At 48.4% G+C, this 26,420-nt stretch overlaps 1 protein-coding gene across 1 annotated transcript in view; it reads left to right on the top strand.

Moving 5' to 3' along the window:
• Positions 1 to 4,427: 4,427 nt before the first annotated feature.
• Positions 4,428 to 26,420, top strand: part of LOC8051504 (hydroxyacid oxidase 1-like) — a 33,943-nt gene continuing 11,950 nt past the window's right edge. Inside the window, exons 1-8 of the mRNA XM_040209001.1 lie at positions 4,428 to 4,618; positions 7,285 to 7,439; positions 8,899 to 9,155; positions 9,762 to 9,772; positions 10,526 to 10,671; positions 13,042 to 13,133; positions 21,546 to 21,704; positions 22,628 to 22,697. Coding sequence (XP_040064935.1) covers positions 4,428 to 4,618; positions 7,285 to 7,439; positions 8,899 to 9,155; positions 9,762 to 9,772; positions 10,526 to 10,671; positions 13,042 to 13,133; positions 21,546 to 21,704; positions 22,628 to 22,697 — 1,081 coding nt within the window. The remainder of the gene's footprint in view (positions 4,619 to 7,284; positions 7,440 to 8,898; positions 9,156 to 9,761; positions 9,773 to 10,525; positions 10,672 to 13,041; positions 13,134 to 21,545; positions 21,705 to 22,627; positions 22,698 to 26,420) is intronic.

The following is a 26,420-nucleotide window of genomic DNA, read 5'->3' as shown; positions in this document are numbered from 1 at the left end:
CATTGCTTTCGTATGCTGTATTTTTTTTCTGTAATTAGTATTCTGTGCTACAATCGGGGAGGGGGGAGGGGGGAAAGGGGGTTGGGGCGGGGAAGGGGGTGGGGAAAGTTTTATTATCTTTCAGTTCTCATTTTGAAGGCCATGCCTTTACCTTATCACTTAAGTGGACTTCTCTAATTTTTTTTTTTAGGGTGTCATCCCACAAGCCCTTCGCTGGCTTTGATGTGCCCGCAAACGTATGTCTTTAATAGTCCCACTGAGTCAATAAAATGTATGTATGTATGTATGTATGTATGTATTATTATTATTATTATTATTATTATTATTATTATTATTATTATTATTATTGTTGCTGTTGTTGTTGTTGTTCTTTTGCTGTTATGTCATAAACGGTAGAAACTTTCAGGTCGCGCAGGTGGCCTTAAACAGAGTGTGTCAAACATTTTCTCGGGCTTCTCAGTGAATCAGCTTCCAAGCATTCTTTTCCCACCATCGAACGTCTCGTAATCAGTTGGGAACGTGATTTACTGCCCACTTTGTACCCTTTCTGTTCGTCACACTTTAGTGTTGCGAGTAGGGGATCTCGATTTGAGAAACACGATGATAACGAAATTCACTAGTTCGATATCTTCGAGATTTTTTTTTTTTTTTCGCACTATACTTAAGGGATTGGTACAGCCGTGTCTTCCGATGTCTTGAGCCAATTCTGAGGCAAATCAACGACCATAAAAAAATCGTAGGGAACTCCATTTAACGCGTACTGTTTGTACACTTGATCATTGGTCCTGGAATAAAACCATACTACCGCTAATGGGGTAGTATCGCTTTATGGCGATTTTTCAGAGCCTTCTATTCTCTCGAGCTCCCCTCCGTCAATGCGCACAGGTGGTCGAGCTCCTCCTCGCCTACCAGACTCCTCCTGGCCTACCCCTCCCGTCACATGACCTCCCCGTCAACGAATCAGTGTCAAGCCTCGCCGCCACGCTTGTAATTGATCTTCACGAAATGCCGAACAAATAGGCAGGGAATGTTTCACGTTAAAAATAATATGTGCAGCTATTGGTATTTTGTACAGCTACTCACATAAGTACGTGAGCATTCACGGAATAAAGACAATAGTTGCAGCTATTGGTACTTTGTGGTCACACACATGGGTCCGTGCTATGGAATAAAAGGTGAAAGACGTTTACTAATCTCTGTAATGCGAAACTAGAGCGCAGCTCTTGAGGAGGAGGAGGGGAGGCTATGCCCCTCCTATTTTCCGTACTGACGCCTCCTCCCACCCCCCTCCTCTACCCTCCTCCTCCTTTTCCTTTACTCCTCCTCTCCTCCTGCCGCTGAGTTGGTTCATGGATGACGTGACACAAAGTCGTGACGTCGTTTTCCTCGCTAAATTTAGCGGGGAAACTGAATTGGCCTTGACGTCACGAGACATCAATTTCCCGCTAAATTCAGCGGGAAAATTTAACCCGTGAACTTCAGCGGAGAAAGGTTCCGTAGTGCAACGCGCGCGGTTACGCCGGCGCCGCTCAACCCGGAAACGGGCGCCTAAGAGCTGCGCTCGAAAACAATCATGTTGCTATCGGGACTTTGTACAGCCCCGCCCATGGGTCTGTAATATGGAATAAATCCAATATTCGCAGTTATTGGTACTTTGTACAGCCACGCACTTAAGTATGTACGCAATCATAAAAAAAAAGAAAAGATGCGCAGCTATTGGTACGTTAGCTATACACCCACGCACATAAATGTGTACGCATTTATGGAATCAAAGCAATATGTGCAGCTATTGCTACTTTGTACAACTAAGCACATAGGTATGCACGCGTTTATGGAATAAAAATGTATGCACCTATATGTAGTTTGTACAATCGCGCAAGTAGGTAGGTATGTACTTAAAAAATAAAAACGCGTGCAGCTAATCGTACTTTGTGCTGCCATAAGTAGGAGACAGTATGCATTTATAAAACAAAATAAGACAATACTTAAAAAATATTTTCAGGAAAAGATCGAGACCTTTTTGACAGTTGAAAAGAAAAAGTTGTGATACCGTATATGCACTGAGTGTTGCACAATTTAAAGAAAGACCGTCATCATTTGGCTGAATCTTCATTTAAGGCTGGAAGAGATGTGAAAAGAAAAAAAGAATCAAATGGAAACATTGCAAAGTTTCGAACAGGCGACAATTGTTACAGGCTATCATGAAAAACGAATGACAAGCATAAGTTGGTTAAGAGCTTATTTGCTATTTATGCGCATCAAATGCCCACGCATGGTTCACTTTTCAGATGATTTTCTTACGTTCCGAATTCTCCGCTTCTTTCGGTTGCGGCTTTACACCTGTGACATAGCCGAAGTTCCTCGTTATTTTTTTATTACGTAACAGATGTTGCTATAATTGAACCTAACTTTATTTCTGTTGTTTGATGAGCAACTGTCACCCGCTACACTGCTACAGCAACCTGATATTTACAGCATGCTCGAAACAAACAAAGCGACACAGGAAAGGCAACGACCGAACCTTTTGCGATTTTATGCGGCGTCCTGCTAGATACCTGAATGCCATCGCACGGCAGGAAGCAGGTGCGAGAACCCCGGATGAGCGCACGAGCAAGGTCTTGGCCTGCGTACCTCTATGGCGTGCATGACGTAGTGAATAGCGGAAATGAGGGAGGACGTAGATCGGGAGCGAATACAGGAAGGCCCCCCAAAATTTTACAGGGTTTTTCTTCACCGCAAAACTAAAGTGCACATTGCCCAACGCTTATTCTCTGCCCAACTGCAGCGCTATTGGTCCGAACCAGATGCAAATGTTTCAGAACTATAGTTATCTATGTTCAAAAGATGGAAGGAATTTTCTGAAAATTTCAATGGAAAAATGGCGTCCGACGGGGTTATTGAACTGAATGGCACCGGTTACCGAAAATGAGCCCAATTTTATCATGGAAATATGAATAAAATCACATAACTTTTGAAAAAGAGGAGGATTAGTTCTGAAACTTTAATACCTGGTTAGAACCGCTGCGCTAACTTTTGGGTTGAGAATGGGCCTTCGACGATACGCAGTTTATCTTTCGAATAAAAGTAAAATAGTACTATGTGTGTGTGTGTGTGTGTGTGTGTGTGTGTGTGTGTGTGTGTGTGTGTGTGTGTGTGTGTGTGTGTGTGTGTGTGTGTGTGTGTGTGTGTGTGTGTGTGTGTGTGTGTGTGTGTGTGTGTGTGTGTGTGTGTGCGTGTGCGTGTGCGTGTGCGTGCGCGTGCGCGTGCGCGTGCGCGTGCGCGTGCGCGTGTGCGTGCGTGCGTGCGTGCGTGCGTGCGTGCGTGCGTGCGTGCGTGCGTGCGTGCGTGCGTGCGTGCGTGCGTGCGTGCGTGCGTGCGTGCGTGCGTGCGTGCGTGCGTGCGTGCGTGCGTGCGTGCGTGCGTGCGTGCGTGCGTGCGTGCGTGCGTGCGTGCGTGCGTGCGTGCGTGCGTGCGTGCGTGCGTGCGTGCGTGCGTGCGTGCGTGCGTGCGTGCGTGCGTGCGTGCGTGCGTGCGTGCGTGCGTGCGTGCGTGCGTGCGTGCGTGCGTGCGTGCGTGCGTGCGTGCGTGCGTGCGTGCGTGCGTGCGTGCGTGCGTGCGTGCGTGTGTGTGTGTGTGTGTGTGTGTGTGTGTGTGTGTGTGTGTGTGTGTGTGTGTGTGTGTGTGTGTGTGTGTGTGTGTGTGTGTGTGTGTGTGTGTGTGTGTGTGTGTGTGTGTGTGTGTGTGTGTGTGTGTGTGTGTGTGTGTGTGTGTGTGTGTGTGTGTGTGTGTGTGTGTGTGTGTGTGTGTGTGTGTGTGTGTGTGTGTGTGTGTGTGTGTGTGTGTGTGTGTGTGTGTGTGTGTGTGTGTGTGTGTGTGTGTGTGTGTGTGTGTGTGTGTGTGTGTGTGTGTGTGTGTGTGTGTGTGTGTGTGTGTGTGTGTGTGTGTGTGTGTGTGTGTGTGTGTGTGTGTGTGTGTGTGTGTGTGTGTGTGTGTGTGTGTGTGTGTGTGTGTGTGTGTGTGTGTGTGTGTGTGTGTGTGTGTGTGTGTGTGTGTGTGTGTGTGTGTGTGTGTGTGTGTGTGTGTGGAGGGGAAGGGGTGAGGAGACACGCAGCACAAACACAATGAAAACGAAAAAGGAAGTGGACTGTTGTTTACGGCAACTTGGATTTCCCGTTTCGACGTTAGTGAGCAGGTGGATGCGCGCTCCACGCATTCTACCGCAAAGGCATGTATGTTCGCGCACATGTGCACCACATACACATACTCGCTTTCTCTCCCAAACACACTCTAAAACAAACACGCAGGTATTCAAACGCTCAAGTCCACACTGCGCACTCGTACGCGCACCTGCAAGCACCTCGAGCACTAGGAGAGGGTGCCCAAGAGTGGACGTGCTGGCCTCAACTGCTTCGACGAAATCTCGAAGCATGAATGAAGGAAACGGTCTGCCCCCCGCCACGAAGGGCAGCTTCGCTGCTGCGGATGACGACGTCGTGGTGACGCTGGACGACATTGAACGCCTCGCAAACGCCAGCCTGAAGCCGGAATACTTCGTCTACTTCAACGGTGGTGCAGGGCAGGACCAGACGCTTCGGGAGAACATGTCGGCTTTCATGAGGTGTGTGTGCCCGTTTATTAAAATTCCCCTCGTGTTTTTTTTTTTTTTTTTTTTTTGTTTTCGTTTTTTGCGGGCAAGCGATATTGAACATTACGGTACGGTATTCCGTCAATCAGAGTTATTTTCCGGGGCTAAGGCAATGTGCATCCTTACCAGCGACGTATTTTTACGACTATTGTTCCCAACAGGTGTACATTCCGCATGGCAAATGTTTGGCTGAAAAAGTGGTGTTCTTTTCTACAAACTGCACACCTGGTGCATAGTCAGCCGTTTACTTCGTTGTTGTCTTACTCCTAAAAATAGCAAATCAGTCTTTCCACGATAAATAGCACTCCGTACTAACTCCGAACAGAATACTAATGTTAATACGTCTTCTTTTCATGGCTATTACTGTTTGTCGTTTGCATTGCAACAGAAGGAAAATGAGCCTGAATACGATCTTCTTTATTTCAGAGGTATCTCGATCGTAGTTTCACAAAGCATATACAGTCACTTATTTACCAGTACTAATAATTGAGCACCTTGAGCACCCAGTCTGTTTGTGCTCAAGGTCAAGTTCGATTACCATCGTCTACTTGATGTACACACGAGAGCGACGACGACACCCTGGGTGGTTTTCGCAGCTCAGACGTCGCCGCAGCTGAACGTCTGCAAGGGAAGGGGCCAAAACTACCCTTGCTTACCGCCTAAATATCATCAGCCGCCATTGCGTCGCCGCCATTGGTGGTCGTCACATAGGATGTCGCCGAAACAAAAACAACGAGTGCGAAAAAGTAACCGTCGCCTCCTGCTTGCGAAAGAGCGCGGGACGTTGAAACAGTCCAGTCAGGGCTCTAGATTTGCTTCATGATTTGAAGTCATCAAGAAGTTTCAATACGCCACCGGTTGCGCGGGTGCGACCGCCATTTGTCGTCGAGGGGTGAGCTACTCTGGTTCGATGTGGGAACGTGATCTGATGACGTCGGGAAGTTTTCTGCCTATAGAACAGCGCAGACATCGCCCGTGCAGCTAGAAAGCCTCTATAACAACCGCGTTATTGTCGTTTTAGGGTGGAAGCCAGTGGTAATACAGAATGTGATGCGTTAGTGTGGAGAAACTGCGGGTGCACACGTGAAGAATGAATGGCGCAAATGGTACCTCGGTGGCAATGTAAATACGACTTTCTCGAGGCCTGTTGGAGTGTTAGACGAAGTATACGGAGAGCGCGGGAGGCGGAACAATTAAAACGTGGCAGCTAACTCAGAGCAGAGCAAGAGCAGAGCGACAGCAAAGCACTGCCGTCATCTCGCGCTAGAAAAGAACCAAACCCACGAACTATTGCAACCGGTTGCGGTAAAGTGATCAGGTTGCTTTTTTTCTCTCCTATTTTATCGCTTTCACTCTCCGAAGCTCCCTCTCTCTCTCTCTCTCTTGCGCTCTTTCTCTGTGTAAGCCCGGGGCCAACGCCACCTAGATAAGAAAGCCTAAGGGCTTTATTCTGCGTCACTAAAGACGGCTACCGTAGGCAGAGATTGGACACAACTACGGCGTTAGCGTTCGGCTTGGGGTCGTGTTCTCACTGACAGCACACGACTCCTATAGACCAACACGCGGCCCTGACGTCACGCAGCTGCGGTGGCGCTGTTGACGGCACTGCGCATGCGCAGACGCTTCACTTCACTCGAATTTGGTTTCTGCGCGTGCGCAATGCCCACACCTGGTGTGGGCAAACGCGGGCTTGTTTGTAAACAGCGTGTCGGTCTATAGAGCAACGCAGACGCCGTTGTCGTGCCCAATCTGTGGCCTACGGTGGCCGTCTTTAGTGACGGAGAAGAATTAAGCACTTATTCTTTCTTATCTAGGAAGTGTTGCCGGAATGTGTTCGTTTCATGGGCCAGAGCTCTGCTGTATGTCTGGACAAAGGTATAAGTATGGTGGGAAGTGTGCCGGGCGCCATATGCGCGAAATGACAAGGAAGAGCGCAATACACGAGATGAAAATTTCGAAAGAGCCTAGATTACAGAAAAGGGTCCATCTGAAACTACAGGGAGTGTTTGCCATGTAATGGCGGACGCCACGGACGAAGATTGGTCGCAAATGCGCATGCCCTGCGTTTTCGCGTGGCGAGGAGGAGACCAGGGGGAGAGTCTAAGACGCTCGCAGACGACCAACGCGTTCGTCACCTGCTCGCTGCTCGTATTGCAAACGCGACCCATAAACCACGTGACCCCGATCGATCAGTTTGAAACTCTGTAATGTAGGCCCTCTCAAAATTTTTGGCACCGCTTAACTCGCCTTCTGAATCATCATCGCTCTTCATCGATACAAACGCGCTCTGCAGAGCGTGTGTTGCGATGAAGATCTTAGCCACTGCAGACGAGTCGGGCAAATACATGTGCATATTATAGTGTCAATTGAATTTCGGGGGGGGGGGGGGGGGGGGGGAGGGGGATGAAATCCAACGGTGAGCTCCCCGTTTTTCGCGTTTTACGATTTCGCCTCTAGTCCGCGCCAGTTTTCGCTACATCCTCAGAGAGACACTAATTCACTGATGCTCTCTCTTTCACCTCTTTTCCGCTGGGAGGCCTCGCCTGTGCTGGAGTTGCGTAGTGACCCTAAAGTAGCGAATACACGCACGAACGACCGTGGGTTTATATCCAGTAACTTCGCTGGACTTATGCGCACAGGTTGCGCCTGCGTCCACGGGTTCTAATGGGCGTCGCGGTGAGGAGCACGGAGGTGACGCTGCTCGGAGACCAGAAGCTTTCCCTCCCCGTGGGCATCTCGCCCACAGCAGCTCAGTCGGGAGCCCACCCGGACGGTGAAGTGGCTACCGCAAAGGGTGAGCAAGACGCCGTCACCTTGCCAGGGTAAACAACGCACAGGCTCGCACACGGCCCAGTTAGCGATGGTTGTTTTTCGTGGCGCTACTTCCCGCTCTATAAGGCAGCAAGCAGGTGTCACACTCTGTCTTCTGCTCGCTGCGCCTAGCGGAAGATGGCGCCATAAATTACAACCATCGCTAACTCGGACTTTTGAGACAATGTCAGCCGTTTTTTGGTTTAACAAGTTTTTTCGCGATGCCCTTTTTTTTTTTTTTTTTTTCGTGTCTATGACTGCAATTTGCATCGTTTTAGACAATAAAAATAAATACGACCTTTGGGGCGTCAGTGCTCCTTTAAAGCTCTAGTAGAGCCGTCGCAAAGCGGCAGATGCGTCTGTCTTGACGACGCGTTCCGCTCGATGTGACATGCGGCAAGATGATCTGGCTGCGATTCTGACGCGAGGTACACACTTAGAAGAAAAGGGTCTATGTAGACCTCCCCAAAAAGAGGAACGCTCTTGTAGCCCGGGCGGAGCCGAGGCATCTCCTTCCTTTTTCTTTCGCCATCAACTTCTCGTTGGCGGAGAAAGGTCACATTAGCCAAAGTTGTCTTTCTCGCTTGCGGGGAAGCCTCCTTGAGGAGCACCGGGTTTGGGGGCGGGACAAATATTTCGGATTGCGCGCGCGAAACGCGGATCTTACACAGAGGTATAGCGAGCAGGAAGCTTCGCAAACCTTGGGACATTTAGTGTTAGATATGTGTGAGTGCGTAAGCGTCCGTGAGCAAGCAGACTACACGATGACCCACCTGGGAGGCGTACGACGGCGCCTCCGCGGTGGATCGCACCTCATGTCGTGCCCGTCTCCTGCAAGACGGACGGTCGCTTCTCTAGCAATACTTGAAGTAACGAATTCGAGACCGTTGCGATACTCTGCTTCGCAAGCGGAGCATCTACGGTTACTCTTACCCCTGCCCTGCCCTCCCCACCCTACAGCGCTGTGACTCCTTCAAAGGAGGCACCCCAATCTCCCATTTGTGGGCCTCTTCCTTACAGGGTCAAATTGGATGAATTTCCAGGCTAGTCAGACCTACGGTCCTTCGGGCCGCCTGCCTGCAGAGACTTACACGGGAAACCTCCTTCTCTTTGCCTTCTCAAAAAAAAAAAAACTTTTTTTTTGTATAAACAAGTGTTTATTTATTATAAAAAAAATAGTTAACGCATAAAGGTCGTGTAAGATGAGTACATTTTCACACATTTTTAACCATTGTGGGCGGAACAGATCTTGAGGGTGGTTCAACTAGTGTTGGGAGGGGTACTGGGTTGCGACGGCTATAAGAAATTCCATTGTTCGCAAGAGAGAGACAGCGAGGCCGCGAAGAAAACCGCTCTCCAGTCCCGCCGTGGGGATGAACACGCCAAATATTGGGAGTGATTGAACATCTAACCTTTCTGATTCTTGATGTCTTCGTTACCAGCTGCACAGAATGCAAGGACCGTAATGGTTCTGAGCACCTTTAGTGGCACCTCCATCGAAGACATCCGGAGCGCGGCCCCAGACGGGCTCCGCTGGTTCCAGCTGTCCATCTACAAGGACCGCGAATTTACCAGGAGTCTCGCGGAACGCGCCGAACAAGCGGGCTTCAAGGCACTCGTGCTTACCGTGGACTTGGCCGTGCCGGGACTCCGGACAGAAGGGAGAAAGGCATTTTTCACCGACTTAAGCAAAAGGTACGTTGATTGGCGGTCAGCTCGGTATGCGGCACTGAAAGGTAACTCGGCCGCACGACCCTCGAAAACGACGCACAGCCTCTGCACGGCCCCTCGGTATGAGTCTAAAGCCACACTGTCCATACATCATGCACACAAGCGACAGTCTGCAGACGTGCTTGAAGATGTATGAAGCAAATGTGCTTCGAACATTCTTGATGCGCGGATAATTTTGTCATCATGTCCGCAGCAAACACCGCGTCTTTTTGTATGATGCACGAGCAGTGTATTCTTGGACCTCGCCAGTGGGAATACTGAACACTTCCCTCGTCGGTGGGTGATAGAAAGTATCGAAGAACTCCCCTCCAAGGGATGGCGCTAGTGTACTCCCCACGCTCTGTAACGAAAGCCTGCTGCTTCAGGATGTCTAGGTGGGGTATTCCCGCTGGTATATGGTGTCATGGTTATAACATGTACACTGAATGTATACTGCATCTAACGAATGTTCGCAGAGCGGAGAAAGGCACAGGCGTGTGAGCAACGCTCGGCAGAAGCCTGTGTTTTGAGAACTCGCGCAACGAAGACATTCCTCAAGGACGCGCACGTACCTATAGATTTGTGAGCACCGCAGATGTTAGCGAAGTGAAGTATAGGTAGTCCCTGAAGCGTTCGCATAGAAGGAACCAAACTACCGCGCCGCCAAAAGTTTTCAGTTTAGTTCTCTCGGTGAGATTTCATGTTCCTTTCGCGATGTTTACTAACCAGAAATGGACGGTTCAGGCAACGCGGCAAAAATCCCTGAGACTGTCGGGCCTAATTGTCTAGCCGTTGATCTGACGTCTCAGATTGACTCGCGTATTCTTTTAATAATGTCTAAGACATTAGTAAGTTATGCCGTGACCATTGTATTGAGGATCCGCGGGAATGTTCAGCTGAAGTGTCTTTCACATTTGTGGCTGATTTAGACGCGGTTGCCTATCGATGCGCGCTCTGCCGTCAAGCCGCCAGTAGAATGTCGACACTACGTTCACCAAAAAAGTTCCATGTTGCCCATTTGAATGCATGCCCTTAGCTTTTTTTGTCTCGAAGAAGATTAATTTTACAAAATATTTTGGAGTAAATATTGCGAGTAACTCATTATCTCTTAGTTCTCCTAACCAGCTAGGCGCCTTACTTCTTTGAGGCTACTATCTTGCAGAACCCACTTTGAACACGGCGACTGATTTTTTTTTTTTTTTTCTTGTTAAAAAAAGGAAAATTTGACAAGTGACTCAAACAACCATCACTGAATAAAGGTCTGAGATCCGTGGCAATGCCGGGACAACGCAGCTGTTAAGAAACCTGATGTAGTATTCGAACCAATTTATCTTGTTATTCTTTCTCCAGCATTGGCAGCGTATTGGCTGCTTCCGGGATACCCCGTGCGGAAACCTGGAATGGCCTTTATCGCGATGTTCTCGATGCCTCCGCGACCTGGGATGACGTCGCCTGGCTCAAGAGCATCAGCAAGTTGCCCGTGATTGCGAAGGGGATTCTGACAGGTGCACACGCGCTTCTTTCCGTCATTTCGGAGATGTCGCCTTCTGCGAGCCGGGCGGAGTGTTCAGTACTTCGCACGGTGTAAGAGGCATATTGAGGGGATGTTTCACTCCGCGGCGACAAAAACAACGGGAGTGGTCAGATGATGTCCGAAGCTAGGGTTCTACAGACAGCTTAAAAAATCCAGAATGTGGCAAGTTTCGAGCGTTCTATTGTATTATGGTCGCTCCGCCAGCAGCACGAGAGCGGTATTCGCCGATAAGAACGCAGAAGAACGAATCATGAAGCAAGGCGTGTGAGCGTAGCTAAGTCCCGCCTTGCATTTCTAATATGTCTGTGACTCTACAGTGACTGAGAACTTAAGACGCTCAGGGCATTTCTTACTATGATCACACTTTGTTAATCTTATTGACCGCGAAGTAACAATAAAATGCTCCCGACTCACCGAACACTGCGTTTATTAAGCTCATAGTAACTATAGCTTCGAACTTGGACTGCACCAATGAAAAAAGAACTGCAAAAATGGTGTTTAAAAAAAAAAACGCAGGCTCATTGAAGCACAAGTTTTGGTGGTGTGGACACGCAAAGCGTGCGCAACTGTCGGTGCACGAGCATGATGAAGCAGCATTGCACGTGCGTGATCATATGAAGAAACCGGCTTGATAGAAATAAAGAAACTCGCAAAGCTGCGCTCACAATAGACTAGACTTCATTTCAGCTTAAGTCGAGACGCAGCCGACGCTACAAGCTAATGGGACCAATCAAGCAGGGTCAGAAGCGCAAGACACTAGGCCTGTTCTCTGTCAATTATTGGATCAGCTATGATTGACCACGAACAAAAACATGACGCGCACCATGATGGCGCCCTTTTGACGTTCTCTGATTCGTCCCATCAGCTCGAAGCGTCGGCTGCGTCTGGTCTTAAGGTAAAGGGATGTTTCGAAAATTGGTCGAAAGACAAAGGATTGCCGGCCATAGGTGAACTCGAACAGAGCCCAACCTCTGCGTTTAAGCCTATCGGTCTCCTTTTCTGTGGGCCCGACACTTCTCTTGTGCGCGGAGAGATGGCGCCAAAACGGAGACGCCTGCTTTGGAAACATTCACCACGAGCTCAATCGAATGGAGCGTCATTGCCCAAATGTGCTTTTTCCGCCATGGTACCTAATCAATTCTCTTTACCAACAAAAGGAGAGCACACAGTAGAATGTGTGTGCTGCACTACATCGGAAGGAATTGGTGGCTTTGTAGACCCGATATCTTAACTCCTAGAGGTGACGACAATGCTGTGTGGTTGAGGGGAGCTTCTTGGAGCTTTGCAGACTTTCCCAGTATAAGAATGCAACCAAACGAGGCAATGAAATGAAAAACCGACGAGTCTGAATTTTTCTGCGGAAGAATGTTGTCTTTACAACACACTTGTAAGGCCAAAATAGAGGACTTCGTTTTAGGGTGCCCTCGTACACACGCGATCAGGCACGTTAATTGGTAGAGGAGTCTGGCAGAGTGCTCTAGTTTAATTTCCTTGTATGTAAAGATGCATTCAATCTCTCTTTTTCACTATTTTTCTTTCTGTCGAGCGCACTTGTTGAATATTCGAGAAGTACATTTAAGCAAGTCACAGCGGAGGTTTTCTTGTTTTCTCAACAAGATGAGAAAGATGCACAAATTTTAATTCATTCGCCTTCTCTACACTACTTTTTCAAAACAACACAAAAAAGGTAACAACAAAAGTTAAAATAAAATTTATGGCTAAATGCTATGCAATAGTGTTGGATACCCGAAACATTCTTGCATCACAAACGTTCAGCGATACTCTGGGTTTATAGACGCCAGACGTCTACGTTCACAACACTCTTTATCGGATAATTTAACGCCTAGCTGGAACACGTACATTTGATAGTTGTTCCTAAAATGAAGTGAGAGTACCACTATAGGGGCTAGTAAACGTTGTGATCTTCCATAGCCTTCTATACTCTCTAACTCCTTCCCTTCAGTGCGCACAGGCGGTCGAACTCCTCCACGCCTCTCTCATCCCTCCTTGCTTACCCCTTGGGTCACATGACCTCCCCATTAACCATTCAACGTCGAGCAGCTCACTCCTCCTCTCCCAACCGATAACGATGATAATCAGTTTCGAGCCGACGCGGCCACTCTTTTATCCAGCATTCACTTTAATCAGGGCTTCACGAAATGCCCAGCACACTAGCCAAAGAACGTTTCACGTTAAAACAGCTTGGACTTCACTGAATCAAAAAGTTGCCCCCAGGCATGCATACTGCGGCGTAGGCGGTCGTCATGTCTCTTTGTTGTTACGTCGTGAACGGGCTTTGCTAACTTTTGCGACGTTTTCTTGAACGCCTCAAACATTCCAGCCGAAGACGCCGAGGAAGCTGTCAAGCACGGGGTCTCGGCCATCTTGGTTTCGAACCATGGTGGACGACAATTGGATGGCGTCCCGTCAACGGTATGACATAATCATACTCTTATTTAGGAAAAAATAACATAGCTGGTAAATTTTGCATCAGAGGGCATTCGGTTATGAACCTGCGAAATATATGAGCGAAAAGTTTGCCGTCGCTGGATTGTGTCGGATGAAGTCAGATAAACAATGTCCATTCATAACAACAAGGGAGGTGATATACATGACAAAAAATACTCATAAAGCATATTCAACAATATCAGAAGAAAAAAAATGATGAGCCATTCCACTCTTTGAAGGTGAGTGACCAGCGAAGCTGTTTAGCACAGAACACAGACTTGTCAGAAAATGTTTAACAAAGGTACGAACTATCGCAACCCTGTGGAGCCGGAGGAAACTAGACACCCGCAACGGGACCGCCACCCGGCGGAAAGCAGACATGCGAGGCGTGACCGCCACCGCTGGAGGGCGGAAGGAAAGGAAACTAGGCACGCAAGCGCTTGGAACGACGAAAAGGAGCGGGCGGTGCCAGCGTAGACATGGCCGACGCGCATCGCACAGCAGCAAATCTTTGAGAAATTTTTATTATCTACCTGAGAGTTTTCTTACCTTCACGATGGTGCCTATTGATAACTAGTCTACTGAAAATGCATTGACAAGTTACGAGCCATATAAGCTTTTGGACAGAATGAAGCGATTTTACCTCATATTAGAAACCTGAGGTTTTGTTGACGCGGACGAAAAATCCACGGAACGCGTGCGATGAGCTGCACGCGTTGGTCGTCGCTAAAGGTCGTGGCCAAAGAACATGACTGTATCACTTCTCATGGAGTGTTATAGGTATTTAGGAAAAAAAATGAAAGCCGTTTACAACCCACTGTAATGCCAATTAGAGCGCAGCTCTTGAGGAGGAGGAGGGAAGGGACTGAGGGTCACCTGTTCTCGGGGGGGGGGGGGGGGGGGGGGGCTGTCACGTGACCTCGGGGGGGGGGGTGTCACGTGACCCCCAGAAAAAGCTTTCCACTAGATTTAGGGGGGAAATTTTTCCGCTAGATTTAGCGGGTAAGTTTTTCCACTAGATTTAGCAGGGAAATGTTTGCGCTAGATCTAGCGGGGAAATTTTGCTGCTAGATTTACCGGGGAAATTTTTCCGCTAGATTTAGCAGGGAAATTTTTCCGCTAGACTTAGCGGGGAACTTTTTCCGCTAGATATAGCGGGGAAATTTTACCGCTAGATTTAGCGGGGAAATTTTCCGCTAGATTTAGCGGGGAAATTGTGCTGGATTTAGCAGGGAAACTTTTCCGTTAGATTTAGCGGGGACATTTTTGCGCTATATTTAGCGGAGAAATGTTTTTGCTAGTTTAGCGGGGAAATTTTTCCGCTAGATTTAGCGGGGAAATGTTTCCGCTAGATTTAGCAGGAATTTTTTCCGCTAGATTTAGCCGGGAAATTTTTCCGCTAGATTTAGCGGGGAAATTTTTCCGCTAGATTTAGCGGGGAAATTTTTCCGCTAGATTTAGCGGGGAAAATTTTTTCGCTAGATTTAGCGGGGAAATTTTTGCGCTAGATTTAGCGGGGAAATTTTACCGCTAGATTTAGCGGGGAAATCTTTCCGCTAGATTTAACGGGGAAATATTTCCGCTCGACTTAGCGGGGAAATTTTTGCGCTAGATTTAGCGGGGAAATGTTTCCGCTCGATTTAGCGGGGCAATTTTACCGCTAGATTTAGCGGGGAAATTTTCCGTTAGATTTAGCGGGGAAATTGCGCTAGATTTAGCAGGGAAACTTTTCCGCTAGATTTACCGGGGACATTTTTGCGCTATATTTAGCGGGGAAATGTTTTCGCTAGTTTAGCGGGGAAATTTTTCCGCTAGATTTAGCGGGGAAATTTTTTTGCTAGATTTAGCAGGGAAACTTTTCCGCTAGATTTACCGGGGACATTTTTGCGCTATATTTAGCGGGGAAATGTTTTCGCTAGTTTAGCGGGGAAATTTTTCCACTAGATTTAGCGGGGAAATGTTTCTGCTAGATTTAGCGGGGAAATTTTTCCGCTCGATTTAGCGGGGAAATATAAACATAATGCACCGCGCGGTTACGCCGACGGCGACGCAGCTCAAGCCGGAAACGGGCGCCTAAGAGCTGCGCTCTAAACACACGTCACACAGCATTTTAACAAATATTAAGGTTAGGGATGCAAACGTATATAAGATATCCCTCCTTATGAGAAGGGCTGTGCGTGTGTTAAAACTTAATTTTCAAAAGAACGCCGCATCCGCTAAGGAGAGGGTCTGATGGTCTTCGTCACTCGGGGATCTTGGGTGTTGACCGTACGTGAGCGACCAGGGAACGCCGTGGAACTAAAATGCCCTCAATGCGCAATCGACACCCAGATCAGGGTGTAAGATAGACAGGTGGGGAAACGAGAGCCTAATGAGCGACCGGATTGTGTCCCCCTCGGTTTTCTCTTCTTCTTTGGCGCCATCTAGGTGGAGCACCACGAACTCTCACTCCGGGTGGGCGACCGGTGGCGACCGTTTAAACTGACGGAGATGGTTTCTCGTAAATTTTCAGTGGAGGACTGTCATGCTCTAGGTTTATTTTGCGCAGTCTCCCACAGAGTTGAAACTAAACATTTGAGAGAAATCTCTCTGGTTGGGGAATACAATAATTAAAATATGGCAACCAACCAATTCCTAAACATGTAGGAGCCCTACGTTTTGAACCGACTCGGTTCTTCGTATTTCATCCGTATTTCATCCGCAGGCAACTAGAACACCGCATGCCAGCTATGCTCCCTCACTTACACTCTTTTGCTGAAAGCATTGCCTCCACCTCTGCAGAAAAGCAAAGAGTTTCTCAGAGTAAGAAATTCTCGAAGCTGATGGAGAGAGAAAATACTAAACACGAAACCGATACCACCAGGTTTGTCATAAACCTCTCGTCCAGGAATCTCTTCTTGCGAGACCAAGGTTTCAGCTGAAGGCCACGGATTCAACATGACTACCACGAGACCGCCTCTGCCGAAAATGGTCGCAGCCCTGGAGGACGGCATTGCGCACCTGAATCCTAGCGATCGTGAGCGGGTGCGACAGAAGGTGATCGGTATCTTATCAAACATCCCGCATCATCAACGACACAATCTCTCCAGAGAAGAAGGAAGTGCGCTCCGGGCACTGCACGATGATAAAAAGATTGTGCTTTTTCCAGCAGATAAGGGCAATTCGACCGTTGTCCTCGACCGGGATGTCTACGACCGGAAGATACACGACCTGCTTGACACCTCTGCTTATGAAAGACTAAAACAGGATCCGACACCGCGAATCCAGGCAACGCTGAGCAAGATCCTAACTGAAATTTTCAAGAAACATCCAGACTCGAGGAGCCTCCACCTGCACCTCCTTTGTAGGAATGGATCTGCACCTGGTTTTTACGGCCTTCCCAAGATCCAAAAGCCTAGCCTTGCTCTCCGGCCCATTGTGGACTTTAGAACCTCACCACTTCGAGCCGTGTCGAACTATCTTCACCACACCCTCTCTCCTCTCGTCGGAAAAACGACGACTTATATCAGCAACTCCAGCGACTTCGTGGAGCGCGTCTCGAAATTGAAGGTGAGCGCTGAGGAAAGTCTTTTGACGTCATCTCACTTTTCACAAGTGTGCCAGTTCCCCTGGAAGTTACAGCTGCCAGGAAGGCTCTCGAAAAAGACAAATACCTGCACAACAGGACCGCCCTTAGTGTGGAAGAACTGTGCCGCCTCCTTGAGTTCTGCCTTAGCAACACCTACCTTAGCGTCAAGGGAGAGTATTTTAAACAGGCCAGCGGAACCGCCATGGGCGCATCTGTCTCCGTTACCACGGCTAACCTGTGCATGGAAGCCATCGAGGAAGAGGCCCTGCAGTCACTCGCCACTGCGCCCAAAATATTTGTGCGGTATGTGGACGACTGCTTCTGCATCCTTCAAAGATCTGAAGTGGACAGATTCCTCTTACACCTCAACTCCATCGAACCGGCTATCCAATTCACAGCGGAGCTTGAAAAAGACAATTCATTGCCTTTTCTGGACGTGCTCGTGAGAAGAGAAAAAGAAAAGTTGAAGTTTTCAGTCTACAGGAAGCCCACGCACACTGGACGTTATCTCCAGTTTGATTCCTATCACCCAGCCTGCCACAAAACATCGATGGTTAGGACACTGCTGTCTAGGATGAAGGCTATATGCTCCTCTGAGGATGACAGAAGAAAGGAAGAAAAAACCATCCGTGCTGATCTGAAAAAGAACGGATACACGAGCACCTTCATCCAACGCGTTGCCCGTCGTCAAGCTCGAGGTCAGAGACACCAGCAACCACAAGCCTGTACTACAGTGTTCTAGAGGGTGTAGTGGCAAGAGCGGCGCCCGCTTACAATGAAGCGCGTGAAGACTGTCGACGTAGATACCGCGAGTGGCGCTGGAGTTCTGTGCCCTAGGAGAATTAATGGCACGTGTGCGATGAACGAAGAAGACGACGAGGGTGACGCGGTACGCTTCTCCAAAATGTAGCACCGTAGAACTTCTTTCGCAGCTATTAAGCCTGCAGCCCTAGAGTGCCTCAATGACCTTCTGTTTAGAGTGATGCCACCCTTTGTAGTACCCGATGCCGACAGCACGCGCTCACGGGGAAAATACAAAGGAATCGACGAAAACAAAATGTCGCCATAGAACAGTCAGCGCCACAGACGCGTGCAGGGACACGCTCTTTCACGCGCTTCTGAACAAAAATTAAATGTAAAAGTGGGAACAAAATGGCCAGATGTCTCTACCCTAAGCAAAGCGCACATGAAGGCACCCTATGCAGCCCAAGTGCTAGCGTTGCTGAACGATGTGTCAGTACGGGGGGGGGGGGGGGGGGAGTTGATATTAATTAAATAATCTCCCTCAAAACACGCGAATATTTCAAGTAGAGGGTAGCACACACTCTAGAGGCATTAGTCCGAAGGCGGAACTACAATTTACTATGCTTCGTTTCAGCTTATGTTGTACCGCAGCGAAGGCTTGAAGCGCGAGCTCATAGCGTTGGCAGCTGCTCTTAATTCACGAGAGCTTGTGCCGCCGAGATGTGCCCCAGAGCAAGGAGTTCGCGCTTGTAGCCTTTCCTGCGGTACATCATAGGGTGAAACAGAGTATACAGAACAAAATTAACAGTTGTTTCGCACCGCGAAAAGCTCCTGTCAAACCACAGTAGTAAGCGCCGAACAGCGCTGATGATGGGGCTGACGGGGGCGCGCTCCTAGGGCACAGAACAGCAGCGCCATGGTGTCGTCTACGCGCAAAATCTTCACAAAGCGGCCGCCGCTCTTGCCACTACAACCCCCCCTAGAACACTGTACTTGTACGCAGCCACGCCCAACCTCGCGCATCTGCGTACCCTACATCAAAGGAACAAGCGAGACGCTTGCACGCGTGCTAGCCAAAGAAGGAATCCGCGTAGCCCACAAGCCGATGTCCACGCTTGGATTACTCATGCCCCGTCCAAAAGATCGCCCTCCGAAAAAAAAAAAAAAAAACGCAGGGCGTGGTTTATAAGATCCCTTGTGCAGATTGTCCAGCCACTTACATCGGCGAGACAAAGAATTTTAATGAAAGAATACGCCAACACAAAAACGACGTTCGCAAGCTCGACCACGAGCGCAGCGCAGTCGCCGAGCACTGCGAAGTCAAAGACCACCGGATTGACTTTGACAACACCAGCATTATCGACGCAGAGACTAACAACCGACATAGGCTTTTAATCGAGTCCTGGCATATTCAAACGACGCCAGGCAACATGAATAGGTGCCTTGGTGCTTTACCAACAGTGTATGTGAACGGGCTTCGCCATATTCATGAAAGATGGAGATCGAGAAATGCGCCACATCCCTAAGAGAAGAAAAAGAAGATCGAAAAACGCCGCTCCTCAACGACCACAGTCGCCCCTGACGAAGAACCGAGTCGGTTCGAAACGTAGGGCTCCTACATGTTTAGGAATTGGTTGGTTGCCATATTTTAATTATCCCACAGAGTTCCACGCAAATCCGATTCCGACCTTTTTTCCTCTCACCGCAGCGCCATCTGTCGCAAATCTGGGGTACCCGCAAGCAGACGAGTACACAATCCGGTCACGGCGCTGCGGTAGGCTTCTATGGGCCGTTTCCCCACCTGTCTATCTTACACCCCGACCCAGATGCAAAAGTTGCCCAAAATGTCGGTGGTGCTAACATGGCAGCTCATACAACACTTTTCACCACCTTCATTTATTTTCACCATCCTCGGCTCACACTTGTGACCATAGGTGACGTGCGCTGTCCCTAGCTTCCATGCTTTGGGTCGCTACAAATATCGCATATACTCGGTCAGAACATCATCTATGCTTTGTAATGGGCACATCAGACAGAAACGATAAGAGCTTCTGTAAGCTCTTCACCGATGAACGCAAGCGGGCAAATTTCATCTTGGCTGTGTTTTCGTAACCAGGACCTCCCCTGATTTTCAACTTATCGATTCTGTCATTTTCAGTTACATCAGCCAATGCATCCAAGAGAAATAGACACTTTTCAAAGCCCCATCGAGCAACATTGGCGGTAGCCATTTTTTGGGCACGAAGTGCTTTACAGGGTCTCAGTTTTTGCCAAACGCTGACGCAACGCTTATTTTCAATACCTCCTCAAAATATGTGTCCAAGCAATGTGGGAATGGGATAACTGGGGCAACAGTTACCAGATGGGATGCATGCATTCCTGAAACAGAGGTCCACTCTGAAGGGAGTTCGCGACCGGAGGGTTGTCCTCGTGAATTCGGAGATGATGGGGAACTGCCCTTCGTGCCCCGTTTGGTCAGGGTTGGGCAGTATTGCGATACAAATATATCGCGATAGTATTTCAGAAATACATTTTGTATCTGTATTTCTCTATCGCGATACGTTTTTTTTCTCTGGTATCTGTTTTCCTGTATCGAAATACGTTTGGAATGTTTCTTTGTATCGCGACACAATCAGGATACAATGTATTTCGTTACATTTCTTGGGAAATACTCCCGCCCCACCCCCGCCCCCTCCCCCCCCCCCCTCCTCCCCCCCCCCACCCCCCCCCCCCCCCCCCAAAAAAAAAATTCCGTACGTTTTTTTTTTCGTTTTTTTTTTTTTGTGAGGGCATTTGCAGGGTCAGGGAGATGCTGGGGCATTGTTACTATGCTGACCAAGGTTCCTTCCGATTCTCCAAACTATTTTTCTATGTGTCCTCTTTTTTGTCTTCTGAGATGTGTTGCGTAGTTGGGGACTCAAACCAGGTGGTGTGCCAGGAGGGGAGTCAGAGCATCTTCTGCCGCAGGTCCTTCGGTAGGTTGAAGGCGTCTGCGTCTGCGCCCGTAATATTGCGCGGCTCAAGGGTACGTCATTAGCCGACGTGAACGTGACCCGCTGCTCTGGTGATCCGAAACCCAGGAAGGAGGCCAGATGTGGCCTCGCTGTGCCGACCCGCACATCGTATACCTGCGACTCGTCTCGAGCGCGCTGTTTCTCGGAGAGCTCGCACCTGTGTCGGCAATATCAGGTCGCAATCCACGAGGTCTCTGCTTGAATGACGCTAGGCGAGACTTGAGGACTGCAATCCATGCGTCGGTGGCGGATTGTCGGCAGAAAGGACCTTCACAAGAGGGATGCCACCGCATCGTTTTTTCAACCGTAACAAAAGATAAGACAGGTGTTCCAGGATGCTTCAGGTGGTCCACTATTTTCGAAAATTCCAAATGACACTGCCCGTGCGATCGTCAATGAGATAACCTACAACGAAAGTACGTATTGTCATTTGATACAGCAGCGTGGTAAAGTTTCATGTTCAAGGCCACACCTACAAAAACAAGAATACCAGTTCATTCCACCGTGACGTCATGTGATCAATGTTGACAGGGGGGTCCTTATGGGACAAGGGCGTGGTGACGTTTTGATGGGATTTAGGGTGACAGAATTTATTTAGAGGTCGAAGTATTTTCGCATCCCTCGTCAGACAGACAGGATGTCAGGGAAGGGACTGCGGTCAGTCCTTGATGGAACATTTTTGTGAGCCCATTGAAGACTCCTCGTCGTCCGAAACCACTGCCTTCAAGGCAGAGTGCCAAGCCTACGGGAAAGTAATTTCGGTATCAAAAAACGCCACTTCACACTTCAAGCTTCATCTCAGTTGGCGTCTCAAACAAATAAAAAAAATATACTGCAGTATCAGTATTTCTGTATTTGTATTTCTGCCCTCCCTAAAATGTATTCCTGTATTTGTATTTCTAAACACTTTTTGCCTCTCTCTTAAGTGCATTTCCGATACGTATCGCGCTACATTTTTACAGATATATCTTAGTATCAGTATTTTAGCTACTATTTTAATGTATCCCAGTATTTGTATTTCCAAATACATTTTTTGTGTATTTCTGCCCAACCCTGGCGTTTGGTGCGCAGATCGAAGCCCTCCCCGAAGTCGTGAGAGCGGTTCGGGGTCGCGTCGAGGTCTACATGGACGGAGGCGTGCGTCGAGGCACCGACGTCGTCAAGGCGCTGGCCCTGGGAGCCAAGGCGGTCTTCGTCGGGCGACCCGTCCTCTGGGGACTGGCGTACAACGTAAGCTACACTGTGGCTGTATCTAAATGAAGTATGTCAACTATGTCCCTCTGACACTGTTCTTAAATCATGCAAAGGCCGCGGTATACGACGCAGACATGACGACAGAATTATCTGCGGGCCTGTCTGAAGCCTCTTCGAAGCATGTTTGGTCCGCACGTTTGCACGCTTCGAACATGTCTAAAAACAGATATTAAAAAACCCACGTGACCTTCCCATGATAAAGTTATATGCCTCAGAGAGTGTCTGCAAACTCTCGTTTGTACGCTGCATTAACGGTGCATCCGGATCTTTACGATCACATGGGGCAACGTAGAAAGAGGCATGTCGTGACGTCGTGTCCCCGCATATGGCATAGACGCGCCAAGATCGACTGTGACAAAATTTCGAAGCAAGCAGTGTCATCATAACCCAAACCACGTCCTTCATTTTCTCTCTGCCAGTGACTATATACGGAGCGCAAATTTGTATGCTTCTTGCACTGTGCTTGCGATGATGCCAGAACGCCGAGCTCTTATTGGGCGATTGAAAAAGAAAATAGCGGGTAGTCCTCGAGGCATCTAGCATTGAGGTTCACACACTATACTTTCAATCAATGCCAGTCAGGTGTCGTTCTGATGTCACCTGAACTCCTGAGCAGGAAGTAGACGACCTGCTCTCCACATAGTAGACGTACCAGATTATCTAAATTGGTCCTCAAGTTAAGTTGAACCTGTACCGTCGTATACCTCTCGCCGAAAATAAGGGCTTACGATTTTCTGGTTTCTGCACGATCTGACCCGGATAATGTTCATGTGCCAAGTTCCACTTCTGCGCTATACTACTGATATCCGTGGTATTTATTGAATACGTAGTCCTACCGCACGGACGATATAGGATGGAGCCTGCGCGGAATATCGTCAGTTTCGTGACGCACTTTGCAGGGTCAAGCCGGCGTGAGCAGGATGCTGGAGATACTAAGGGAGGAGTTGGATCGAGCACTCGCGCTGATGGGTGAGCCTGAACTTCATACCTTTCAAGTTGCATGGGAAGAAGTATAGGGTACCACAAGTGCATCTGACGTTGAAAAACGAGCCAGAAAAATCGGCGGTTGCACATGATTTAAAGGGTTAAAAAGCGCAACACAACCAGGACAATAAAGACACAAAGACGACAGGACGGGCGCTAACTCACAACTGATTTTATTAGAAACAACACTGTCACTTTTATGCACAAGATCGTATGCCAAACCCACACTGCAACCAATCACCACTCTCACAAGCAGCTATCTAGAAACATTACTTCATTCTGAAGCAAAAAGAGAGAAGGCATGCTAACGCATTTGTCATCTTTCTTTTTGATATAAAACGCCTCTATAATCTCTCTCTCGGTCTTATCTTTTGATTTCTTTAAAAACTTTGTTTCAGCCAAAAGAGGCTTACAGTCAGCACATCGCCTGCAGTGGTCTGCCAGGTGTCCCCCACGTTGTTCTGCAGAGAAAGATTATGCTCGCGTGCCCTATCGTTAAAACAGCGCCCGGTTTGTCCAATATAAACTTTTCCACATCTTAAAGGAATCTCATAGGCAGCATTGGTCACACATTCAGTGTACTGTACAGCGTGTTTTTTTCAACAGAGTGCTTTTTCCTGCCGTGTAAGCATCGAACAGATTTTTGAGAGCTTGCAAGGGGCTGAAAAAACAACATTTACATCGTATCTACTAGCTATCTTTTTAATGTTGTGAGACACTTTATGCCAATATAAGGAATCACATCTACACGTCTTTTAACTTTATTTGTCTTGCCGCCCCCTTGTAAGTTAGTTCTTTTTATTTTTTGAAGTAGGCTCTCACAGCAGCTCGAAATTAGGTTAGGTAGGTACCCTACGTTTTTTAGCCTTTTTACTTGCTGAGCAAAACTGATGTCCATCTGATGTTTGCAACTTTTTGCAAGAGCTGCCTGAAGACATGTTAACGCGATTCCTCTCTTGACCAGTTTGGAATGTGCACTTTTGTAAGAAACAAGGCTTTTCTTAGAACGCGGGCGATACCTCCAACAAACATGGTCGGTGGAAAACATGACCATAAGGTCCAAAAACCGAATGCAGTTCAGCCCGGGCATTTCCCATGTAAACTTAAGTCCACCTGACGCTTCTTTAAAAGCTTTAACGACCCCCGCAACAACCTCATCCAAACCCAAATTTGTGTCTAAAATTATAAGATAATCGTCAACATATCTAAAGACTTTAACTACATGCAATTCAGGTAGGCATTCCAAAATGCGTCTGTCCAATGACGCTAAAAATATGTAACATAAAACAGGGGCAACCGACGAGCCAATACAAACACCAGATTTCTGTACAAAGAAACGCTCATTGTAACTGACGGCAGTGGACTGAAGGTAAAACACCAACAACTCTAAAAAATGTTCGCTACTAACGCCCGCAAAGCTTTGAAAGTTTACCTCTCCCGAATCGTCTATCTTATCCCGAACAGCTCGGAGTAACCCGTCGTGAGGCACAGAATAATAGAGGTCCTCAACATCTACAGGGAAAGCCGAGAGGGCATTTTTACACCCCTCTCTAAACACGTCAATCACTTCATCCGAGTTTCGTACAAGGAAAGGGTCCCTCAAAGCCAAGGTTGCCAGGCTGCGCTGTAGATAACGGCTAACCATAAACTGCCACGTGTTCCTCTCAGACACAATGGCTCGGAAGGGACAATCAGGCTTATGCGCTTTTCCTGTGTAGAACACTTCCAAAAAATTACTTTCCGCTTTTTCGGCTGCTTTCCTCATACTTTCCAAATTCAAAACTTTTAGCATCTTAAGATCCTGAGTTTTTTGCGACTTCGGATGGAACTTGATTTCCCTGAAATTCTTAGCAATCGCTGTCAACGCCCTCTCTTGGAAAAAACCTTTCGGCAAAACAACGAAACCGCCTTCCTTATCAGCCTGGACTAGGGATAAATCATTTTGTTTTAAAAAAACCCACAACTTTTTCAAAAGGAGGCCTCGTCCTACGAAGGTGACTCACAGTGTCTTTGAGGAAGTCCAAACCATCGCCAATCGCACGCTCTTTGTGCTGTTCACCGGCACGATCGGCCACTCGTCGAACCATGGCGAGCAGTTTTGGTCGCGTCGTAGTTGGCTCGAAGCTGAACTTTGGGCCTTTTTGTAGAACTTCCTTGACTTCCGCTGGAAGAGTAGCACCTCCCAAAAGGGTGACGTTGTCTGTTGAACCCTCGGCTTTTCTCTCGCTTCGTGGTAACCTTACTCGCGCCCTTTGCCACAAAAACTCTGTGGATTGTGCCGCCAATTTCTTGTACTCTGCGTACCGGCACATAAAACTTTCAAACATTCCCCGAATATGAACTGAGCAGGTCAGTTTTACCATGTCAGATTTTTAAGCGTAGTTCCCTTCCTCTAAAAGAAACTTTCAGCATTTCCACTCTCGTGAAGAAGGAAAACCAGAGAAGCTGTACTATGGTGGAAATTAAGTACTTATAAATGTAAGGATTAAGGTGTGATTGGGTAATTGGTTATGTGAGAACCGTATTGGTCCCGGTTGTCTTTGTTATACCACGTCAACTGCCGAAGGCTCATGAACGGAAGTCGAGGCGCCACTAGTCGTTCCTCGACCACGTTCAACCTCGGTATAGGTGCTCCAGTACGGGTGGGTACTTGTAGCCGTTCACAGTCGCGAACCGGGGCACCGCACCTTAGAGCAGGGAATCTCGGCGCGTTCTGCACGCCGGTTCTTTGCAGACGTCCGCAGACTCGATACACTGCAGCAACGAGCACGCGCCCGTTTCCCGTATCTTCTCGTCCGACACGCCGCCGATCGTGGATAAGACTTCGGCGAATCAGAGTCGGTCGCACAAGGCGTACGTGACGCCGAACGGGTTCTCTACGACCAAGCGCCCAGTGCGTACACACTATATATTGGCTCTCTCCTTTCCCCCCCAACCTCTATTACAACGCTTCTCCGGGTTCTCTACAAACTCCCTCCGGAATTTCGCCGTCGCGCCTGGGAACTGTTCAACCGGCGTGAAATTATGTCGTCGCCGGGCCTCGCGCTTGCGCTTGGCCTCCGTGGCCCACCGGCGCCGTTCACATCGCTGGTTCTGTTCTCGGCGGCGGCTTTCGAAGCGAGCGATGTGCTCTTCTTTCGCAAGGGAGTCTGAAGCGATGGACGCAGTGGAAGTCGAGGCGACAGCGGCTTCACGTCAGTCACGGACCCATTCGCGCCGCTGCGTATGTCGCCGCTCTTTCCGCACCCAGTCTTCTTTCCCCGAAAGGGCACGCGCACGGCCCATCCTGAATCTAAACCGAAACTGATAAGAGCGTAGGAAACAGCGCGCAAAACAGACGAGGACGGAGAAACACACGTGACGAGCACTGCGCTCGTCACGTGTTTCTTCTTCGTCCTCGTCTGATTTTTGAACTGTCTCTTACGATGAATTCCCACCAACTCGCTCAACTATCCACTATTCTATGATAGCTGAAACAATTGCCGCCCTCTACGAGCGACGGCGGCAACCAGACTGGTTGTGTGCTTGACGCCGTCGCTTATAGATGGCGGTAGCTGTCTAGAGGTTTGTGGAGGTTTGTGTCGACAAGATTTTGGTACCGGACACGATCCTGGGGAACTTAGCCCTGAACAGCTCCGCAGTAAAAAAAAAATTAGAGTAGCAAATTTATAAAAGTCAACATCGGGCGCGTGGCGCCATCTCCCGATA

This window comes from Ixodes scapularis, unplaced genomic scaffold, assembly GCF_016920785.2.
Source record: "Ixodes scapularis isolate PalLabHiFi unplaced genomic scaffold, ASM1692078v2 PGA_scaffold1__304_contigs__length_218370807, whole genome shotgun sequence".
Lineage (NCBI taxonomy): Eukaryota > Metazoa > Arthropoda > Arachnida > Ixodida > Ixodidae > Ixodes > Ixodes scapularis.
Note: the sequence above shows the minus strand (reverse complement) of the source record. Positions and strands in the feature narration are given on the sequence as shown.